The following is a 19,979-nucleotide window of genomic DNA, read 5'->3' as shown; positions in this document are numbered from 1 at the left end:
TGAATGAAAATCCGAAGAATGTTGATTCTGATACGGAAGATAAAAGCAAAAAGAATGTTCAAGTTTCAAATGTTGAAGAACCTATTGGTGATAATACAAATGAAGAATGTCACAATGAACCAAATGATGATTTCACAACATCAAGTATGTAATTTCATATAATTACACTATTATGCAATCAAAAGATAAAAAAAACTATTTTAACCATTTGTTGTTTTACTTGTTCTATGTAGTGCCTTGTACAAGACTGTCCGATTCAACTTTTGACATCAATAAATTTGAGATTGGAACGTCAACGCAAAAGCTTTTCAATTATTGTGCTACACCATTACAATTATCTGGATTATCATCCTACTTAGGCCCTGAGTATAGATCAAATGAAAAGGTAATAATTACTCTACAAACAAAAACTACGCTATCAATTCAAATAGTTACTATACTTATACATTTTTCATTGTGTAGCAATGGTTGATTACTCTTGAAAACCATATTGAAAAATTTGAAGAGTTAAAAGAAGTAATTAATCAAATGGTGAAGGAGGGAAAATCAAAGTTTCCATGGAATCAAAATGTACAAGACATGTGTAAGGAATGGGAAGACAAATATCCGTTGAGTCAAAGTACAAATGATGATACTAACATCATCGATTTGGATGAACCACATGAAATAACACCATCAATGGAAAAAGCTGATGAAGAAGGTACATATTTACACTTGCTTTATAAAATAGCTATCCTACAATTAACATATGTATTATTTGACAAAATTGAAGGTGTCTTCACCGAAAAAGCAGAGGTCGAACAAACAATGAAATCACGTCATGAAGAAAGAAGTCTAGATGATGGTGGGCTAGAAGGTCTAATTACTCAACTGATAAATATCATATATTGTTATTTGTTATAATTCTATTAATTACCCTACACACTGGTATAATTACTCTACTAATAAGATCTAATATTGTTATTTGTTATAATTCTGATAATTACCCTACACATTTAAATAATTACTCTACTGATAAAATGAAATGTTATTTGTTATAATTCTGATAATTAGCTATCCTACAATTAACATATGTATTATTTGACAAAATTAAAGGTGTCCTCACCGAAGAAGCAGAGGTTGAACAAATAATGAAATCACGTCATGAAGAAAGAAGTCTAAATGATGATAAAAATAAAGATGGTGGGCTAGAAGGTATAATTACTCAACTGATAAAGATCATATATTGTTATTTGTTATAATTTTGTTAATTACCCTACACATTGGTATAATTACTCTACTAATAAGATCAAATATTGTTATTTGTTATAATTCTGATAATTACCCTACACATTTAAATAATTACTCTACTAATAAAATGAAATGTTAATTGTTGTAATTCTGATAATTACCCTACACATTGAAATTATTACTCTTCTTATAAGATCAATTGTTGTTATTTCCTTTATTTCTGATAAGATCAAATGCTGTTAATTGTTATAATTCTGATAATTACCCTACACACTGAAATAATTACTCTACTGATAAAATAAGATCAACTATTACAGGTGATAATGCTTCAAAAATAGTTGATGGTAATGAAGGTGACAATGCTGGTGAAAAAAATGATGGTGAGAATGAAGTTGCTGAAAACGATCAACCAGAACAAGGGACAACGGAAACATTACTAAATGAAATCGTGATCAGATGTCAAGAAACAGAAAAACAACATTTAAAGGATCAATGGAAAGTAAATCCTATTGAAGGTGAAAACGAAAACAAAATACAGTCAATTCTCGACACATTTCCATTTCTTCAAGTACCCATCACCCAAGAATCAACTGAAAGCCACACTACCCCTGAACAAACAAAAGAAAAGAGAATATCTAAGCCAACTTCTGCATATAAATCACCTTACGTTAACCGGAAAGTTGAACTTGGAACAAAGCTGAGTGATGATGAACAATTGATAGTAGATTACATATTTTCTCCAGCAGATGAATTGTAAGTACTATTTTAGTAGTTTGCAAATGTTGTTCATATATCTTATTAATTTTCTATCTTTTTTAAAACAACAGGAAGTTTGTATACAAGTCAGTTTATGGGACAGATTCAATCAAAGTGGTTTTTGAAGCAATGTTTGATGGTATAAAAATTACATCAGTCCTCATTGACAATTGGGCTGAAGTGCTAAACAATGAAGAAAAAATGAAAAGCCGGTATTCTCTTAGTAGGTTTTTTTGCTCATCGCTTCTATTGGTACGTTTTCTGACTTACTCTTTTATATTTTGTTTCGCTATTATGTAGATTATTCTGTTTCTGCAAAGAATTAACTTGGTGTGGTAGAATTGAAAGCATGAAATTTCATTTGTATACGAATGGGATCAAAATAATGCCATTTGCTAATTTGATAAGTATCATAGGATTTTTTAGTGTGAATCTTGTGTTTAGAGCTTGTTAAACCATTATGTTAAAATGATTTTACAATATGAAAATGAATAATTACTCTACATTTGGATACAATTACTAAATTGATAGATTCATTATTATTGTTATATTTCATACAATTACTCTACCTATAGCTATAATTACTCTAGAGATAAGAACAACTGTTGTTATTTCTAATAATACTGATAATTACCCTAGACATTGATATAATTACTCTACTGATATTATTTCTGCAAAAAAAAAAAAAAAAATTATAGCTATAGGTAGTATTGTAAGTATAAAATTTCATTTTTATAGGAATAGCTTCAAAATTACTCTACACATAGCTATAATTACTCTATTGAAATATCAACTGTTGCGATTACTTTTGATATTGTGAATTTACAGTTAAAGGATCATTATGCACCTACAAGCACCGATGAAGTTCGACTTTTGATGTTCACGCAAAACTTGGATCAATGGCTTGAACAGTTTAAGGTCAAATCGATAAGAGATTTCGACCTCCTGTTTTCCCCATTTTAGCTTCAGAACATTATTACGTCGTGTGTTTCAATCTGAAGACTTCTAAAATTGTGTTGATCGATAACAGCAAAATGGGTAAAAAATTCCATGATAGATATCAAGGGATCCCTAATATGTTAGTATGACTAATAATAACTTTACAGTTTTACTAACTTTAGAATTTTGAGAAACTAACATATTTTATTTTTGATATATTGTAGAGGAAATGCATTGTGTGACTACCTTGAGCTGAAGAAGATCAGATTCGCCAAAAAAACACTAAGAAATGCAATCATCAAAAGATTGGAAATGCCATGGAGGACAGAAGAAAACTACATTGATTGTGGCATTTATACAATGCGCCATATGGAAACTTATTTTGGTGAAGAAAACTGGGATTGCGGCTTCTCATCAAATGAGAAATTTCATAAACCTCAAATTTCTGAATTGAGGAAAAAATTCTTGACAAAAATGCTGTTGTCAGAAATCAACACCTTGAAAGATAATCTTATAAAGGATGCCCTTGAATATGAAAAGATGGATGATAAAGTTAAGGCAGAACATCAAAAAGATTTGAAGGAAAAGATGGATCAAAGGCAAAAAGACTTTGTTTGAATGTTTGTTTCAATTTGCAGTTTTAAACTCATGTTTAATGTTTGGATTTAACTTCTAGACGTGTGTTCTTTTTTAATATGTTTGAATACTGTTGAACTTTATTTTAGAATATGGTTTGTTTCACTTTATGCATTATTAAACTGTTGGTATAGATATAATTATGATAATTATGCTTCAGATTGATATAATTACTATAATTACTCTACTGATAACCACAACTGTTGGTATTGTAATAATTCTGATAATTACCCTACACATTGTTATAATTACTCTACAAATTGAAACAACTGTTATTATTTGTTATAATTGTCATAATAACTCTTGTTCTTTGTTATAATTGTGTTAATTACCCTACACATTGATATAACTACTCTATGGATAAAATCAACTATAGGCATTGTTATGATTCTGTTAATTACCCTACACATTCGTATAATCCAATAATTACCTTACACATTGAAGAAGAATATTAAACTATAATTCAATATAAAAAAACACTGCAAAATCCAAAAATCCTTAAGATCAATTAAAGTTTACAAAATTTCAAAAATATAAAAAGCTATTTATCTGTAGAAACTGCACCCTCTACAACTGGACGGACAAGTGCACTGCATGTTCGAATATCATGACCCACCATCCCACATACCTTACATCCTCGACGCCTTTTCCCCATACGACTAGCTGCTTTCTCTTTTTTGGATTTAATTCTCCTGTGTGATCCACGTCCCTTGTTTCTAATACCAGGAGGAAGTTTAATAGTTGATGTTGATGGTAGATTATATCCAAGAAGAGAAGCCGTCATATTTTTTTTTCTTAAAAACCAGCCCAGTCTTACTACTCTCATCTGCCTTTTGAATCATTCCTTTCAGTTGATCTCTAATCTTGATTAATTCTTCATTATTTGAAAAATATCGATTACAAAGGCATTCACTAGCAAACATAATCTCACAAACAACCTGATTTGCCTCATCAATATTGACATTCGAACTATCTTCCGCAAAAAAAGAACAATTGGCTCTATTTCTAACTGCTTCCCTTCTCCAACGCCTCAAAATGTACTTTTCAGGAATTTCCTCAATTTTAAACATTCGAATGACAAGGAAAACATGTCGACATAATAACCCGTATTGCTCAAATCTTTTACAAGAACACGAAGCAGAAAATGCATCATCAGCTTTAGCTAATACCTGTCAAAATTTAAAAAAAGATGATAATTACCCTACATATGAAAACAATTACTCTACTGATATATTCTATTTACAATAACTCTACTGAGAGAATCACAGTGTGTATTGTTATGAGATTTCATATAATTACCCTACAAAGAGATATAATTACTCTACTGATACATATGAAATAAAAAAATATATATATATTACCTCAAAGAACCCACTTCCAAAAGCCGAAATATCTCTAATAAAGAACCTTGCATTCTCTCCTTCTTCTTTGACATTAACTGAAAAACATTTCTCAAAACTAGCAAGGATCTCTTCTTGAACGTCAAAAATATGGCCTTAGTATACAACTTATGAGCATGTACTTCAAGAGGAGAATCGGGCAAATTATCACACTCAGTATTACGCGCATCATGATCATTTTTTCGATGATTATATCTTTGAGCTTCAATTGCCGTATCAAAATGAGTAAAAAACTCTACAAGAGTCAATTGCGAGTTTGAAACACTACCGAAAAATTGATTTTCACTTTCAGACCTTGAAGTAGTACGCATAAGCCCTGACATAGGCTCATCACGATAAAAAGCAGGAATCCACATCGATCTTAAGTCAAACATACTTTCTAACCAAATATTCTGTAAAAGACCAAAGTCATGAATTATTTCTTGCCATTCCTTCTCAAACATTTCAGATTCAATCGCATCTGTCCACACAATATTGCAAACACGACGTTTAAAAGTATCATCATTACACAATACTTTCCCAACCTGTAAATGAATAAATGATCAATTAATAACTGCACACTTACTTAATTTTACAAAACAGTTACTTAATTACTCTACATTACTTAATAATTACCCTATGAACATAATTACTCAACACTTCCTCCACTACACAAATTAGATAATTACTCTACAATAATAAATAATTACTCTATTCATATAAAGCAAGAAATAGATAAATTACTTAAATAAAACAAAAACTTTAGACATAATTACTTTACTTAAATAAAATAAAAACTACATAATTACCATATGATCATAATTACTCTACACTAAATTTGTGACACCCCGTTAAAACACGCTAGCTTGGCAGTGGCTGCTTCAACTTTCGGGACGAAAGTTCTTAAAACTTGGGGATAATGTGACACTCTAGGTTTTTCCGAACGAACACCTTGTAATATTTTGTGTATATAAATATTATTAAATGGAAACGTGATCTTTATTTGCTTAATGTGTGTTGAATGTACGTATTATATATAAATGTACGTGAGTCGAGACCATGACTCGCAACCGGGCGGTTGCGAGTGGGCCTTTGGGCCGTAACCGGTTTGGGCCGAAACCCCAAGCCCAACCCGAAAACCCCCCTTGTATAAATCCCCAACCTTCTCCTCACTTTCCATCATTTGTTACACCACACATCCACACTTCTCCTATTCTCTCTCTCACTAGTAAACCTTCAACAACAACCATTCTCTTCTTCCTCTTTCGGTTCAAGCTTGGATCTCGGACAAGAGAACTCGGACAAGTTCATCACCACTAACTCGGACACTCCATCTTCTCGGTTCTTTTCCTTGTTTACGGCTCCTTCTTCTCTACCCGGTTAGTGTCCTAGTTTGTGTATAGGTTTATGTGTAATGGATGCCTTGTATTCTTGCTTGAATGATATGTATATGAACTAGAAAAATGTTTGGTTAGTAGTTTTATGCATGATCATTAGGTTGTTTTGTAAAGATTGGAAATATATGATAACATGTTTAAAATGACTTGATAATGGTAGTTTACAAGTGTTCATAGCCAACTATACTATGCTTTAAAGTTTCTTGCAAAAATGAGGTTGTTAAACATAAGTTTCGACTACAAAATACATGTTTCTAGTTCTTGCATGACAATCTTGTTGTAATATGTGATTTTCGGTTCAAAAGGTATGGTTTTGTTTAAGCATGAAAACCCTAGAAACTATGAACTTAGATGAACTTGTTGAATGTGACTTGAAGATGTAAAAATGGCAAAGTTTGATCTATTTGGTTAATGGTCAGATTAGGAAAAGTTGTTTGTGAAACCTCATTGGTTGTTTCCTAATCTGGGCCTGAATTCTTGGTACAATTTGGACTGTCATATCTGCATCATCACGTGTACATGAAAGGGACATATTACGACTCGCAACCACAGCATTCCGACTCGAGACCACGCTGTTGCGACTCGCAACCATAGCATGACAAGTCGAAACCACACGATGCGACTCGAGACTACGACGGTTGCGACTCGCAACCACAACGTGACAACTCGAGACCACGGTTGCGACTCGCAACTATAACGTGACAAGCCAAAACCTCCTGGTTGCGACTCGAGACCAGCTGGTTGCGAGTGGGCTGTCCGTTTTGGTTATTGGGCCATTTTGTGTTAACTTGGACTATCTAAATGGACTATGTGTTGCTGTGTTCTGATTGACTGTGTTACTGTTAGGGCCGGCCCAATAACCCCATGACTATTTACTTGTATGCATGTTACGTACTTGTATGTGTTTTACGTGAATGATTGTACACCGAACCTGACCTATACCGGTAACCATGTTAGGACGTGGTGACCAACGTGATTGACAAGTAACCTAAACCTACCGAGCAACCCAAGGTGAGTTCACAACTTAAAAGCATGCGTCCCGGTGGTTTGGGACACGAGACTAAAACAATCCTATCCCCTGGTAAAAGGGGATACTATTCACATACCTTCCCTAGTTTTCGGGAACAAAACTTACTTTTCCTTCCCTGGTATTGGGAAACCTTTTGGTTAATTACTGTTTATACGGATTGCAACTAACGGCACTAAACGAAACTCTATCACTCAAGTCCCTACTACAAATACCGATTAGTCGCCGGGGTCAGGCGAACGGGTTATTAGTTGATAGCGCTATTTAGGTGTTTACCAGCCTCACACCGTGCCCTGGTCTGGGATCGGTCGTGAACTAATGTACTCAGGCATCCGTCAATGATGATAGAACATTGACATCGGGGCATCCTGCGGAAACGCAACGGTTACCTAGTGTTCGGTATTGGAAAAACAGTTTAGTCGCTAACTTTTGGGGTAGCTCCCCATGGCATGTATAAACGGATAAATTAACCGGTGAAACAAGTTTTTGGTAATTAAAACTGGACAACTAGTGAACTCACTCAGCATTATTGTTGACCCCCTTACTGCATGCTTTGCAGGTAACCCGTGACGAAGGAGCTTGCTGCTTGGGAACGTGTAGTGTCTGTTCACCCTTGTGTTGGGTGTTACCTTATTTTGAACTATGAACTTTGTTTAAACTGCTTTACTTATGCTTCCGCTACTTATTAACTGTTTGAACTTAAAACCTTAAACTCTGAACTTGATATTTGCTAATCTTATGGTTAGTAAGTATTACTTTTGTTATCAACTTAATTATTCAGTATAATTGGTGGCTGGATCCTGGTCAGTCACGCCCTCGAAGCGGGTGTTATCCGCAGGTGGATTTTGGGGGTGTGACAGATTGGTATCAGAGCCATTGGTTATAGTGAATTTGGTTTAAAAAAAAAAAAAAAGGGGAAATCTTTTTGGAGAAAACCAGACTATAACCCGTGACTCGCGACGACACTACACTCCAAGTGCAAGGCTCGACACTTTCGACCTCATAGCTCGGACCAGTGCTTACTTGTTTGCTTTATGTTTCCTGTTATGCTATACGTACTAGTGTGCCTAGTTAGATAGATGCACCTCTCTCTCTTCTATCTCATTCTCGTTACATTACGGCATCACCCTCACATTGTGTTTTCTGGTTATGAAGACAATGAGTGGACGTGGAAGGGGAAACATCAACATGACTCAGGCTCAGTTCACTAACCTACTTAACACAGTGGCTGCAGCTTTCGCAGCTCACCCTATAGGTAAGCTCGTTGTTTTAGGATGTTTAGATCCTACCGCCACATCGACTTTTCACCTCTGAACCTATACGTTTCGCTTCTCACCCTATAGGTCAGCATGCACCTGCGCAACCACCAGTGTGTACTTTCAAAACTTTCATGGATTGCAAGCCTCTCCCTTTCAACGGCACTGAGGGTGCCATAGGTCTTCTGCATTGGATTGAGAAAATTGAAGCTGTTTTTGCTGTTTGCGAGTGTCCCTCTGCAAATTGGGTGAAATTTGCTACTGCTACGCTTGAAGGAAGCGCGCTTTCCTGGTGGAAGGCGCAGATTCAGATGTTTGGTTTGGAAACTGCTAATGCTACTGCATGGGAGGATTTCAAGGATATGATTAAGGATGAATACTGTCACCGGGATGACATCCACAAGCTTGAGAATGAGTACTATCAGCTCAAGATGGTTGGGTCGGAAATTGAAACTTACACCAAGCTGTCTAATGACTATGCTGCTCTTTGCCCAAACATGTCTCGACCAATGTATCGAAGAATCGAACTGTACATCAAGGGTTTGGCTCCAGAGATTCGAAGCCATGTAACTTCAGCCAACCACACTACCATTCAGCCGATCGTTCGACTTGCTCACAAACTTACTGATCAGGCCGTAGAAGAGGGCAGATTGCCCAAAAGGATCAGTGCCACTGTCGGAACTTCTAGTGACAGCAAGCGTAAGTGGGAAGGAAGTCAAAGCAAGGATGCTAACCCCACTCAGGCCCCAGCACAGCAAAGGAAAACTGAAAACAACAAAGGCACTCAGCAACAGGGTGGCTACCGGGGAAGCTACCCAAAGTGCAACAAGTGTAACAGACACCATAATGGGGCATGTAACAAGGGCCAGTGTCAGCGATGCCACAAGATGGGGCACGAAGCCAAGGATTGTAGAAGTCAGTTCCCAGCTAGACAGAATCAGCAACAACCCCAACAGCAACAGCAGCAGGGAAACAACCGGGCATGTTTTAAGTGTGGAGCTGAGGGGCACTTTAAGAAGGATTGCCCTGAACTGAATCAGAACCGCAACAATAATCAGGGAGCTGGGAACAACAATCAGAACAACAATGCTGGGAATGGTGCTAGAGGAAGGGCATTCGTGATTGGAGCTGGTGAAGCAAGGAATGACCCCAATGTTGTGACGGGTAAGTTCCTACTCGATGATCGTTATGTTTCTGTGTTATTTGATTCCGGTGCCGATGCTAGTTATGTATCCCTACGTATTAGTAAGAAGCTTAAGCGTCCGCTTTCGTTACTAAGTTCTCCTCACATCGTCGAGTTAGCTAATGGTAGAAACATCGAGGCCTCACATGTTGTCAAAGGCTGCAAACTAGAGTTGTCTGGTCAGACATTTAGTATCGACCTTTTCCCTGTTACTCTTGGAAGCTTCGACGTCGTTATTGGTATGGATTGGTTATCCAAGCATCGCGCTGAGATCCTCTGTCAAGAGAAGGCAGTTCGTATTCCTCGCCGTTCTGACAAACCTCTCATGGTACAAGGTGGCAAAGGTGGGGAAATCTCCGGCGTTATTTCTTTCTTGAAGGCCCAGAAGTGTTTACGAAAAGGGCACACCGCCATCTTAGCACTTGTTACCAACACGCAGGAAAAGGGAAAGAGGATTGAAGACTTTCCAGTAGTGCGCGACTATCCTGAGGTATTTCCTGAGGAATTACCTGGACTCCCTCCCCATCGTCAGGTCGAATTCCAAATCGAGCTAGCTCCCGGAGCAGCGCCTATAGCTCGTGCGCCTTATCGACTAGCCCCCGCAGAATTGAAGGAACTCTCTACTCAACTACAGGAACTTTTGGATAAAGGATTTATCCGTCCTAGTTCATCACCCTGGGGAGCACCGGTACTCTTTGTTAAGAAGAAGGATGGCACGTTCCGAATGTGCATAGACTATCGTGAGTTGAACAAGGTTACCATCAAGAATCGTTACCATCTCCCGCGAATCGATGACCTATTCGATCAATTGCAAGGATCAAGCTACTACTCTAAGATTGACCTGCGATCAGGCTATCATCAGTTGAGGGTCCGTAATGAAGACATCTCCAAAACTGCATTCAGAACTCGTTATGGTCATTATGAATTCCTCGTTATGCCCTTTGGAATGACCAACGCCCCTGCAGTGTTCATGGATCTTATGAACCGAGTATGCAAACCCTACCTCGACAAATTTGTGATCGTGTTTATAGACGACATCTTGATCTACTCGAAAAGTCAGGAAGAGCATGAACAGCACCTACGCCTTATCCTCGAACTCCTTCGCAATGAGCAACTGTATGCCAAGTTTTCGAAATGCGACTTCTGGCTTCGAGAAATCCATTTCCTTGGGCACGTGGTTAACAAGGATGGAATCCACGTTGACCCTGCAAAGATCGACTCTATAAAGAATTGGCCTACCCCTAAGACTCCGACTGAAGTTCGCCAATTCTTGGGATTGGCAGGTTACTACCGCAGATTCATTCAGGGATTCTCAAAGATTGCACAACCCCTCACTACGCTCACTCAGAAAGGCGTCACCTACAAGTGGAATGAAGCACAGGAATCTGCTTTTCAGAGGCTTAAGGATAACCTCTGCAGTGCTCCTATTCTCTCGTTACCTGAAGGAACGGACGACTTTGTGGTTTACTGCGATGCGTCTATTCATGGGCTCGGTTGCGTGTTGATGCAACGCGAGAAAGTTATTGCCTATGCATCCCGACAACTCAAGACGCACGAAAGGAACTACACAACACACGACTTGGAACTGGGAGCAGTGATATTTGCGCTTAAGATATGGAGACATTACCTATACGGTACCAAGTGCACTATCTACACCGATCACAGGAGTCTCGAGCATATCTTCAAACAAAAGGAATTAAACATGCGACAACGTCGATGGGTTGAACTTCTGAATGATTATGAATGCGCCATCAAGTATCATCCGGGCAAGGCCAATGTTGTGGCAGACGCCCTCAGCCGGAAAGACATTGTACCAAAGCGCGTGCGAGCATTACAACTTACCATCCAGTCTAACCTCCCTACCCAGATTCGAAATGCTCAGATTGAGGCTCTGAAACCGGAAAACATCAGGGCTGAGTCTCTGCGAGGGTCGAGGCAGCAACTAGAATAGAAAGAAGACGGCGCCTACTATGTGGCAGGGCGCATTTGGGTCCCACTTTACGGGGATTTACGAGAGCTTGTGATGGACGAAGCCCATAAGTCCCGTTACTCAGTACATCCTGGTTCAGATAAGATGTACCACGACTTAAGAACCACATACTGGTGGCCCGGCATGAAAGCCCACATAGCTGCCTATGTTGGCAAATGTTTGACCTGCGCAAGAGTCAAGATCGAGTATCAGAAACCAGCAGGCCTACTACAGCAACCGGAAATCCCGAAGTGGAAATGGGAGCAAATTTCCATGGATTTTGTTACAGGGCTACCTAGATCCTAACGCGGGAATGATACTATTTGGGTGATAGTAGATCGATTGACTAAGTCTGCACACTTTCTGGCCATTAAGGAAACAGACAAGTTTTCTACCTTAGCAGAAATCTATTTGAAGGAAGTAGTCTCCAGGCACGGGGTGCCAACTTCTATTATTTCCGACCGAGACGCTCGTTTTACTTCCGAGTTGTGGCAAGCTATGCACAAATCCTTTGGCTCACGTTTGGACATGAGCACCGCTTATCACCCGCAAACGGATGGGCAGTCTGAACGCACCATCCAAACCCTGGAAGACATGCTTAGAGCATGTGTGATCGATTTTGGCAAGAACTGGGAGAAGCATCTACCGCTGGTGGAATTCTCCTACAATAACAGCTATCACACTAGTATTCAGGCGGCACCTATTGAGGCATTGTACGGTCGTAAATGCCGATCACCCCTCTGCTGGGCGGAAGTCGGTGATAGTCAACTCACAGGCCCAGAACTGGTAGTGGACACAACAGAAAAGATTTCCCAGATCAGGCAACGCATGGCGGCAGCTCGTGACCGTCAGAAAAGCTACGCTGACAAGCGTAGAAAACCGTTAGAATTCCAGGTCGGGGACCGGGTTCTACTTAAAGTCTCACCCTGGAAGGGTGTGGTCCGTTTCGGTAAACGGGGCAAGCTGAATCCACGGTATGTTGGACCATTCGAAATTATCGAGAAAATCGGTAAGGTAGCTTATAGATTGAACCTGCCTGCAGAGCTGAGTGCAGTGCACAATGTTTTTCACGTATCTAACCTGAAGAAGTGTTTGTCGGATGAAACACTTGTAATTCCTTTTAAGGAACTGACGATTGATGAACAGCTACACTTTACTGAGGAACCGATTGAGATCACGGATCGAGAGATCAAAACCCTCAAACGTAGCCAGATACCCCTTGTGCGAGTTCGTTGGAACTCACGGCGCGGCCCAGAGTTTACCTGGGAGCGGGAGGACCAGATGAAGTCCAAGTATCCCCAGTTATTCCCAAACGAAAACCCCAGCACTGAAGCTACAACCGAATTTCGGGACGAAATTCCAAACTAACGGGGGGATGATGTGACACCCCGTTAAAACACGCTAGCTTGGCAGTGGCTGCTTCAACTTTCGGGACGAAAGTTCTTAAAACTTGGGGATAATGTGACACTCTAGGTTTTTCCGAACGAACACCTTGTAATATTTTGTGTATATAAATATTATTAAATGGAAACGTGATCTTTATTTGCTTAATGTGTGTTGAATGTACATATTATATATAAATGTACGTGAGTCGAGACCATGACTCGCAACCGGGCGGTTGCGAGTGGGCCTTTGGGCCGTAACCGGTTTGGGCCGAAACCCCAAGCCCAACCCGAAAACCCCCCTTGTATAAATCCCCAACCTTCTCCTCACTTTCCCTCATTTGTTACACCACACATCCACACTTCTCCTATTCTCTCTCTCACTAGTAAACCTTCAACAACAACCATTCTCTTCTTCCTCTTTCGGTTCAAGCTTGGATCTCGGACAAGAGAACTCAGACAAGTTCATCACCACTAACTCGGACACTCCATCTTCTCGGTTCTTTTCCTTGTTTACGGCTCCTTCTTCTCTACTCGGTTAGTGTCCTAGTTTGTGTATAGGTTTATGTGTAATGGATGCCTTGTATTCTTGCTTGAATGATATGTATATGAACTAGAAAAATGTTTGGTTAGTAGTTTTATGCATGATCATTAGGTTGTTTTGTAAAGATTGGAAATATATGATAACATGTTTAAAATGACTTGATAATGGTAGTTTACAAGTGTTCATAGCCAACTATACTATGCTTTAAAGTTTCTTGCAAAAATGAGGTTGTTAAACATAAGTTTCGACTACAAAATACATGTTTCTAGTTCTTGCATGACAATCTTGTTGTAATATGTGATTTTCGGTTCAAAAGGTATGGTTTTGTTTAAGCATGAAAACCCTAGAAACTATGAACTTAGATGAACTTGTTGAATGTGACTTGAAGATGTAAAAATGGCAAAGTTTGATCTATTTGGTTAATGGTCAGATTAGGAAAAGTTGTTTGTGAAACCTCATTGGTTGTTTCCTAATCTGGGCCTGAATTCTTGGTACAATTTGGACTGTCATATCTGCATCATCACGTGTACATGAAAGGGACATATTACGACTCGCAACCACAGCATTCCGACTCGAGACCACGCTGTTGCGACTCGCAACCATAGCATGACAAGTCGAAACCACACGATGCGACTCGAGACTACGACGGTTGCGACTCGCAACCACAACGTGACAACTCGAGACCACGGTTGCGACTCGCAACTATAACGTGACAAGCCGAAACCTCCTGGTTGCGACTCGAGACCAGCTGGTTGCGAGTGGGCTGTCCGTTTTGGTTATTGGGCCATTTTGTGTTAACTTGGACTATCTAAATGGACTATGTGTTGCTGTGTTCTGATTGACTGTGTTACTGTTAGGGCCGGCCCAATAACCCCATGACTATTTACTTGTATGCATGTTACGTACTTGTATGTGTTTTACGTGAATGATTGTACACCGAACCTGACCTATACCGGTAACCATGTTAGGACGTGGTGACCAACGTGATTGACAAGTAACCTAAACCTACCGAGCAACCCAAGGTGAGTTCACAACTTAAAAGCATGCGTCCCGGTGGTTTGGGACACGAGACTAAAACAATCCTATCCCCTGGTAAAAGGGGATACTATTCACATACCTTCCCTAGTTTTCGGGAACAAAACTTACTTTTCCTTCCCTGGTATTGGGAAACCTTTTGGTTAATTACTGTTTATACGGATTGCAACTAACGGCACTAAACGAAACTCTATCACTCAAGTCCCTACTACAAATACCGATTAGTCGCCGGGGTCAGGCGAACGGGTTATTAGTTGATAGCGCTATTTAGGTGTTTACCAGCCTCACACCGTGCCCTGGTCTGGGATCGGTCGTGAACTAATGTACTCAGGCATCCGTCAATGATGATAGAACATTGACATCGGGGCATCCTGCGGAAACGCAACGGTTACCTAGTGTTCGGTATTGGAAAAACAGTTTAGTCGCTAACTTTTGGGGTAGCTCCCCATGGCATGTATAAACGGATAAATTAACCGGTGAAACAAGTTTTTGGTAATTAAAACTGGACAACTAGTGAACTCACTCAGCATTATTGTTGACCCCCTTACTGCATGCTTTGCAGGTAACCCGTGACGAAGGAGCTTGCTGCTTGGGAACGTGTAGTGTCTGTTCACCCTTGTGTTGGGTGTTACCTTATTTTGAACTATGAACTTTGTTTAAACTGCTTTACTTATGCTTCCGCTACTTATTAACTGTTTGAACTTAAAACCTTAAACTCTGAACTTGATATTTGCTAATCTTATGGTTAGTAAGTATTACTTTTGTTATCAACTTAATTATTCAGTATAATTGGTGGCTGGATCCTGGTCAGTCACGCCCTCGAAGCGGGTGTTATCCGCAGGTGGATTTTGGGGGTGTGACAAAATTCTACAGCCAAAATTACTTAATTACTCTAAAAAAATAAATATAATTACTCTAAATAAGTTACTCAAACTAACCTTATCCGCTACTTTCTTCATAATATGCCACATACATAATCGATGTCTACTATCCGTGAAAACAGTTTCAATTGCTGCCTTCATAGCGACATCTTGATCTGTAACTACAACCTTTGGTTGATGACCAAATGCATTCAAAAAACATGTCAATAACCACACATAAGATTCAGTAGTTTCTTTTGCAATTAGACCAGCTCCAAGATTCACATTATGAAAATGATTATCAATGCCAGTGAACGGAACAAAAACCATTTTGTATCTGCCCAAAAAATAAAAAATAAATAAGTAAAAAAACTAATAATACCATTGAAAATCATAAAATAAATAGACTATAAACTTACTTGTTCGTTTTGAAAGTTGCATCAAATGATATTACATCATCAAAAACCAAATAATTCTGTTTAGAAACTTCATCTACCCAAAATAATCTTGTCAAACAACCATTTGAATCTACAGTATATTCAAATGAAAAATCCCGCAGATATTCTTTCTTATTGGTCAATCTTTGAACAATCATTTTAGCATCGTATTCTCCAATGAAACAGTTTAAATCTCTTTTAAAATTCTTGCAGTCCACAGTAGTTGCACCAACCTCTTCAAAACCACCATATCGGTCCTCATAATGTTAAATGACTTTACAGGACCTAGGTTTAACATTGACAAAGAATATATTCTCTTTTGTTTCATAACCGTTAAATTCCTTGATGACGGAACAAATTGCATATCTTCTTGAGAAATCAAAGTATGATTATGTTGTTCTACAAACCTATATAGATTATACGATTTGCCATCATCAGAAGATAATGCAATATGTGCATTACAACCCGTACGGATAGAGGGCATATTCCTACCCTTTCTTGGATTTTTTTCGATCTTTAACAACTTCTAGAGCTCCATCAAACTTCTTAAATGGCTTATGACCCTCCTTTGAACATGTATAGTACTTATATGCAATGAAACCATTTTTTTTCAGTTTGAGACCCCTTCCTTACACAAAATCCTCCTTTCTTGGCATAAATTTGATAAAACTCATATGCAGCATCCAAAGATGAGAAAACCATGCCAACAACCGGTGTTATAGAAGAAGGTACACTAGGTTTGAAAGTCCTTTCAGCAGAAGGCGACAAACGCTGAAAACCTGAAATTATACCTTCGATTCCAACATCTGAAATTAAAACAAATAAATAATTACACTTTAAATTATAAATTACTATACTGATGTATAATTACACTACAGATATGCATAAAATTAAAATAACTACACATAAATTATAATACTGATGGAGCAGTCCTACTACTATAAAATTACCCTACACATTGATATAATACTCAAAATTACCGTACAAGTCCTACAAAATTACCCTACAACCACAACAACTGTATGCTAAATCAAAATAACCCTACAAGTGTATCAGACAACAACTCGGTCAAAATTACACTACATGTGCACAAAATTACCCTACAACCACAACACAATACACTAAATCAATATAACACTCAAAATTACCCTAGGTACTACTAAATTACCCTACAACCAAAACAACTGTACACTAAATCAAAATGACACAAAAAAACCCCTACAAGTGCATAAGGAAACAACTCATTAAAAATTACCCCACAACCAAGACAACTGTACACTATATCAAAAAAACACTCAAAAAAACCTTTAGACATAATTACTCTATGTATATAAAAACAAAAACTAAATAAATTACTCTGTAAAAATTACTCTACAGATGTAAAATTGCAATACATATGTGAATGTAGGTGTACAAAGAAAAATTACTCTACATATTCCAAAAAGAAACATGTCTATATGCATAATGTCAAAATTACTCTACATCAGCGACGTTGATTTGTGGCTGATTCTACAAAATACAATCAGCTATTGTGAAATTATATCAATTCCAGAAATAAAAATAACACAAACCTTCAAAATTAGAGTTCAAATGTTCTTCAGCCATTGATGATAAAAACAACGAAACGATCAATAGAATAGAATTGGGGACATTGATTTGTAAGTTTGTATGATTTGAGATGATGGAGAATCATAATAAACCCTAAATAAAAACAGACCAGGAGCGTTGATTGTTGGTTGTACGATTTTAGAATGAGAAAAAAGATATTTGCATAATTACAAGATTGCCACCACCCCTTTTTTAGTTTTCCCCCAATTCGTACGTTTAGTACGTTTATTTTATTTGTATTTGATCTTTTACCTATATTATAACTGTGTGCTAATTTTTTTTTCAACGGCAAAAACTTATATATATATATGCAAATATAGAAGTCGAGGGCCCATGGGCGGCCGCACCTCTTGAAAAAAAAATTAGCGTATATTTTAAGCAAAAAAACCTGACCGCACCCCTTGAAAATATGGTTGAACACCTCATCTGCACCCCCAGCAAATAATTTCTGGGTCCGCCACGAGGCAGCTAGTCACTCGAACCCAAACGATTACAAAATAATATCACAATATTAAAATCAAGACATAAACAAGAATAATATATTAATCAATCGGGTCAGGTCGTTAGTATATTATTGTAGTAGTATTACGATTGTATATCCGGGGTATGACAAGTGTAGCACTGTTAGGTTATTTAGAGTATTACGATTGTATATCCGGGATATGACAATTTATAAATAGAATATAATTTATTATTTATAGGCTCGATCTTTGATAAAGGATGATATCTAGTGGATACGTTGGATTATGCCTAGTAAAGTGTAACATGTGAGTACCTCTGAACTGTTTTTAAAACGGGTTGTGTGCTGATGTACTAAATTAGGACTTTGTACAAAATTTGGCTTTTGATTTTAAATAAGATTAAGAGTTCCGTTGTTTAGATCTCTGTGTTTATTTATCCAAAGCGTGACACCTGTGGGATCTGGTTTTGTTTGTGGGCCCATAACCCACAGGCATGCATGCCGGAACCCGGGAGGCGAGTGTTACAAATAACAAGCTTGGGCTCATTAGGTCCTTGTAGCTGATTAGTCTGACTCAAACGAACACCCACTTTTTTTAAAGATGTAAGTCCTACATCGGTTGAGGAGGAGAACCAAGCCTTCCATATAAGAAGGTGGAAGCATTCTTTACCAAGACGCGGTTTTCCTGGCGAGCAACTCGTCGAGTGAAAACAAAACCGTGATTTACTTTTAACATCATATTTACGTTAATGTACATGTACGGTATTCTTTGTGAGTGTACACTTCAACAAGTGCATTTGAGTATATCACTATGTACTTACATATTTTATACGTATACGTATACCGGGTATATACTTGTACTTTTCATCATTGGTATTTATACGTATTTGTATACATGTACAATTCTTGTATTCTTGCAATTTCACCAAGTGTATTATTGTACGCATCTTTACGTATTAGTATACTTGTATACTTATGTAGTTGCACTTAGTGATTATTTACTTTATACTTTCCGGAATTTAGGAGTCTTGGAAATATATATTGTTCGAGTCCAAAAATTATCTTATTTTTAGAGTTTGTCGTAGTAATCGTTAATATATATTTTCGTGTCGAGAGTGTTCGAATGCCGTAGGTAAGATGTGCACGCTCCTTGTCGTAACGCTAAGGCGATCGTTGCCCATGACGACGTATTAAATCCGTTATATAGTTTAAATTATATTTCGTGTCGGTTTGAATATATATTATTTTGTCAATATATATAGTTACATGCCGGTTTGTCCGATGTCCGATTGTCCGCATTGAGCTTTGGGGTATAACATAAGTATGTTTCATGTGTGTGTATTTTGTGTAATAAATTCCCAAGTATATATATACATGAAGGTTCATGTCCGTATTCATACTTGTAAGTATTTAGGTGGTCTTCATGTATGGTGTATTTTTGTATTTGGTTAGTATTCTCTTAACTCTAGTACATACACACAAACACACAAGTATTTATACATATACACATAAGATGGGTGATCAAAATACATATATATTTTCATTCCTAAATATATATATATATATATATATATATATATATATATATATAAATTTAATCCATTTTAACTAATGAAAATTTTTTATAAGTGTTCATGAAAACCCTTAGAAGTTTACGACATAAACCTTTCCATTAAAACGTTCGTAATCATGATTAAGATTGTTAATCATGTTTAGTCTTGTTAATCACTTTTTAAGTACACCTTAATCGCAATTAGGATTCTTGAAATTTCGCCACAGTTTCCCCTTAAACTATGGCGTTTTCCACGTTTTAGAAACGTATTTTAAACACACTTAAACTCCCCAAATCATCATCAACACAAATTAAGCTTCAAATCATCA

The 19,979-nt window shown here is 37.7% G+C and overlaps 1 protein-coding gene across 1 annotated transcript; it reads right to left on the bottom strand.

Annotated features, from left to right (window-relative positions):
• Window positions 1–4,319: 4,319 nt before the first annotated feature.
• Window positions 4,320–17,635, bottom strand: LOC110876456 (protein FAR1-RELATED SEQUENCE 5-like). Its single transcript, XM_035976963.1, has 10 exons — window positions 17,602–17,635; window positions 16,664–16,836; window positions 16,523–16,596; window positions 16,264–16,437; window positions 16,013–16,174; window positions 15,672–15,930; window positions 5,577–5,630; window positions 4,937–5,485; window positions 4,805–4,861; window positions 4,320–4,730 (listed from the first exon to the last, which is right to left on the bottom strand). Exons 1-10 carry the CDS (start codon window positions 17,633–17,635, stop codon window positions 4,320–4,322), a joined length of 1,947 nt encoding a protein of 648 aa, XP_035832856.1.
• Between the last annotated feature and the right edge of the window lie 2,344 nt (window positions 17,636–19,979).

This window comes from Helianthus annuus, chromosome 9, assembly GCF_002127325.2.
Source record: "Helianthus annuus cultivar XRQ/B chromosome 9, HanXRQr2.0-SUNRISE, whole genome shotgun sequence".
Taxonomy (NCBI): Eukaryota; Viridiplantae; Streptophyta; class Magnoliopsida; order Asterales; family Asteraceae; genus Helianthus; species Helianthus annuus.
This window is presented reverse-complemented; position numbering and strand designations above follow the sequence as displayed.

Coding starts and splice junctions, on each gene's coding strand:
- LOC110876456 (XM_035976963.1), bottom strand. CDS start 17,635: ATGGCTGAAGAACATTTGAACTCTAATTTTGAAG. Junction 5,631..15,671: donor TGAAGAAAGTAGCGGATAAG/GTTAGTTTGAGT, acceptor TTATTATTGTAG/AGTAATTATCTAATTTGTGT. Junction 4,731..4,804: donor ATTCTCTCAGTAGAGTTATT/GTAAATAGAATA, acceptor AAATTTTGACAG/GTATTAGCTAAAGCTGATGA.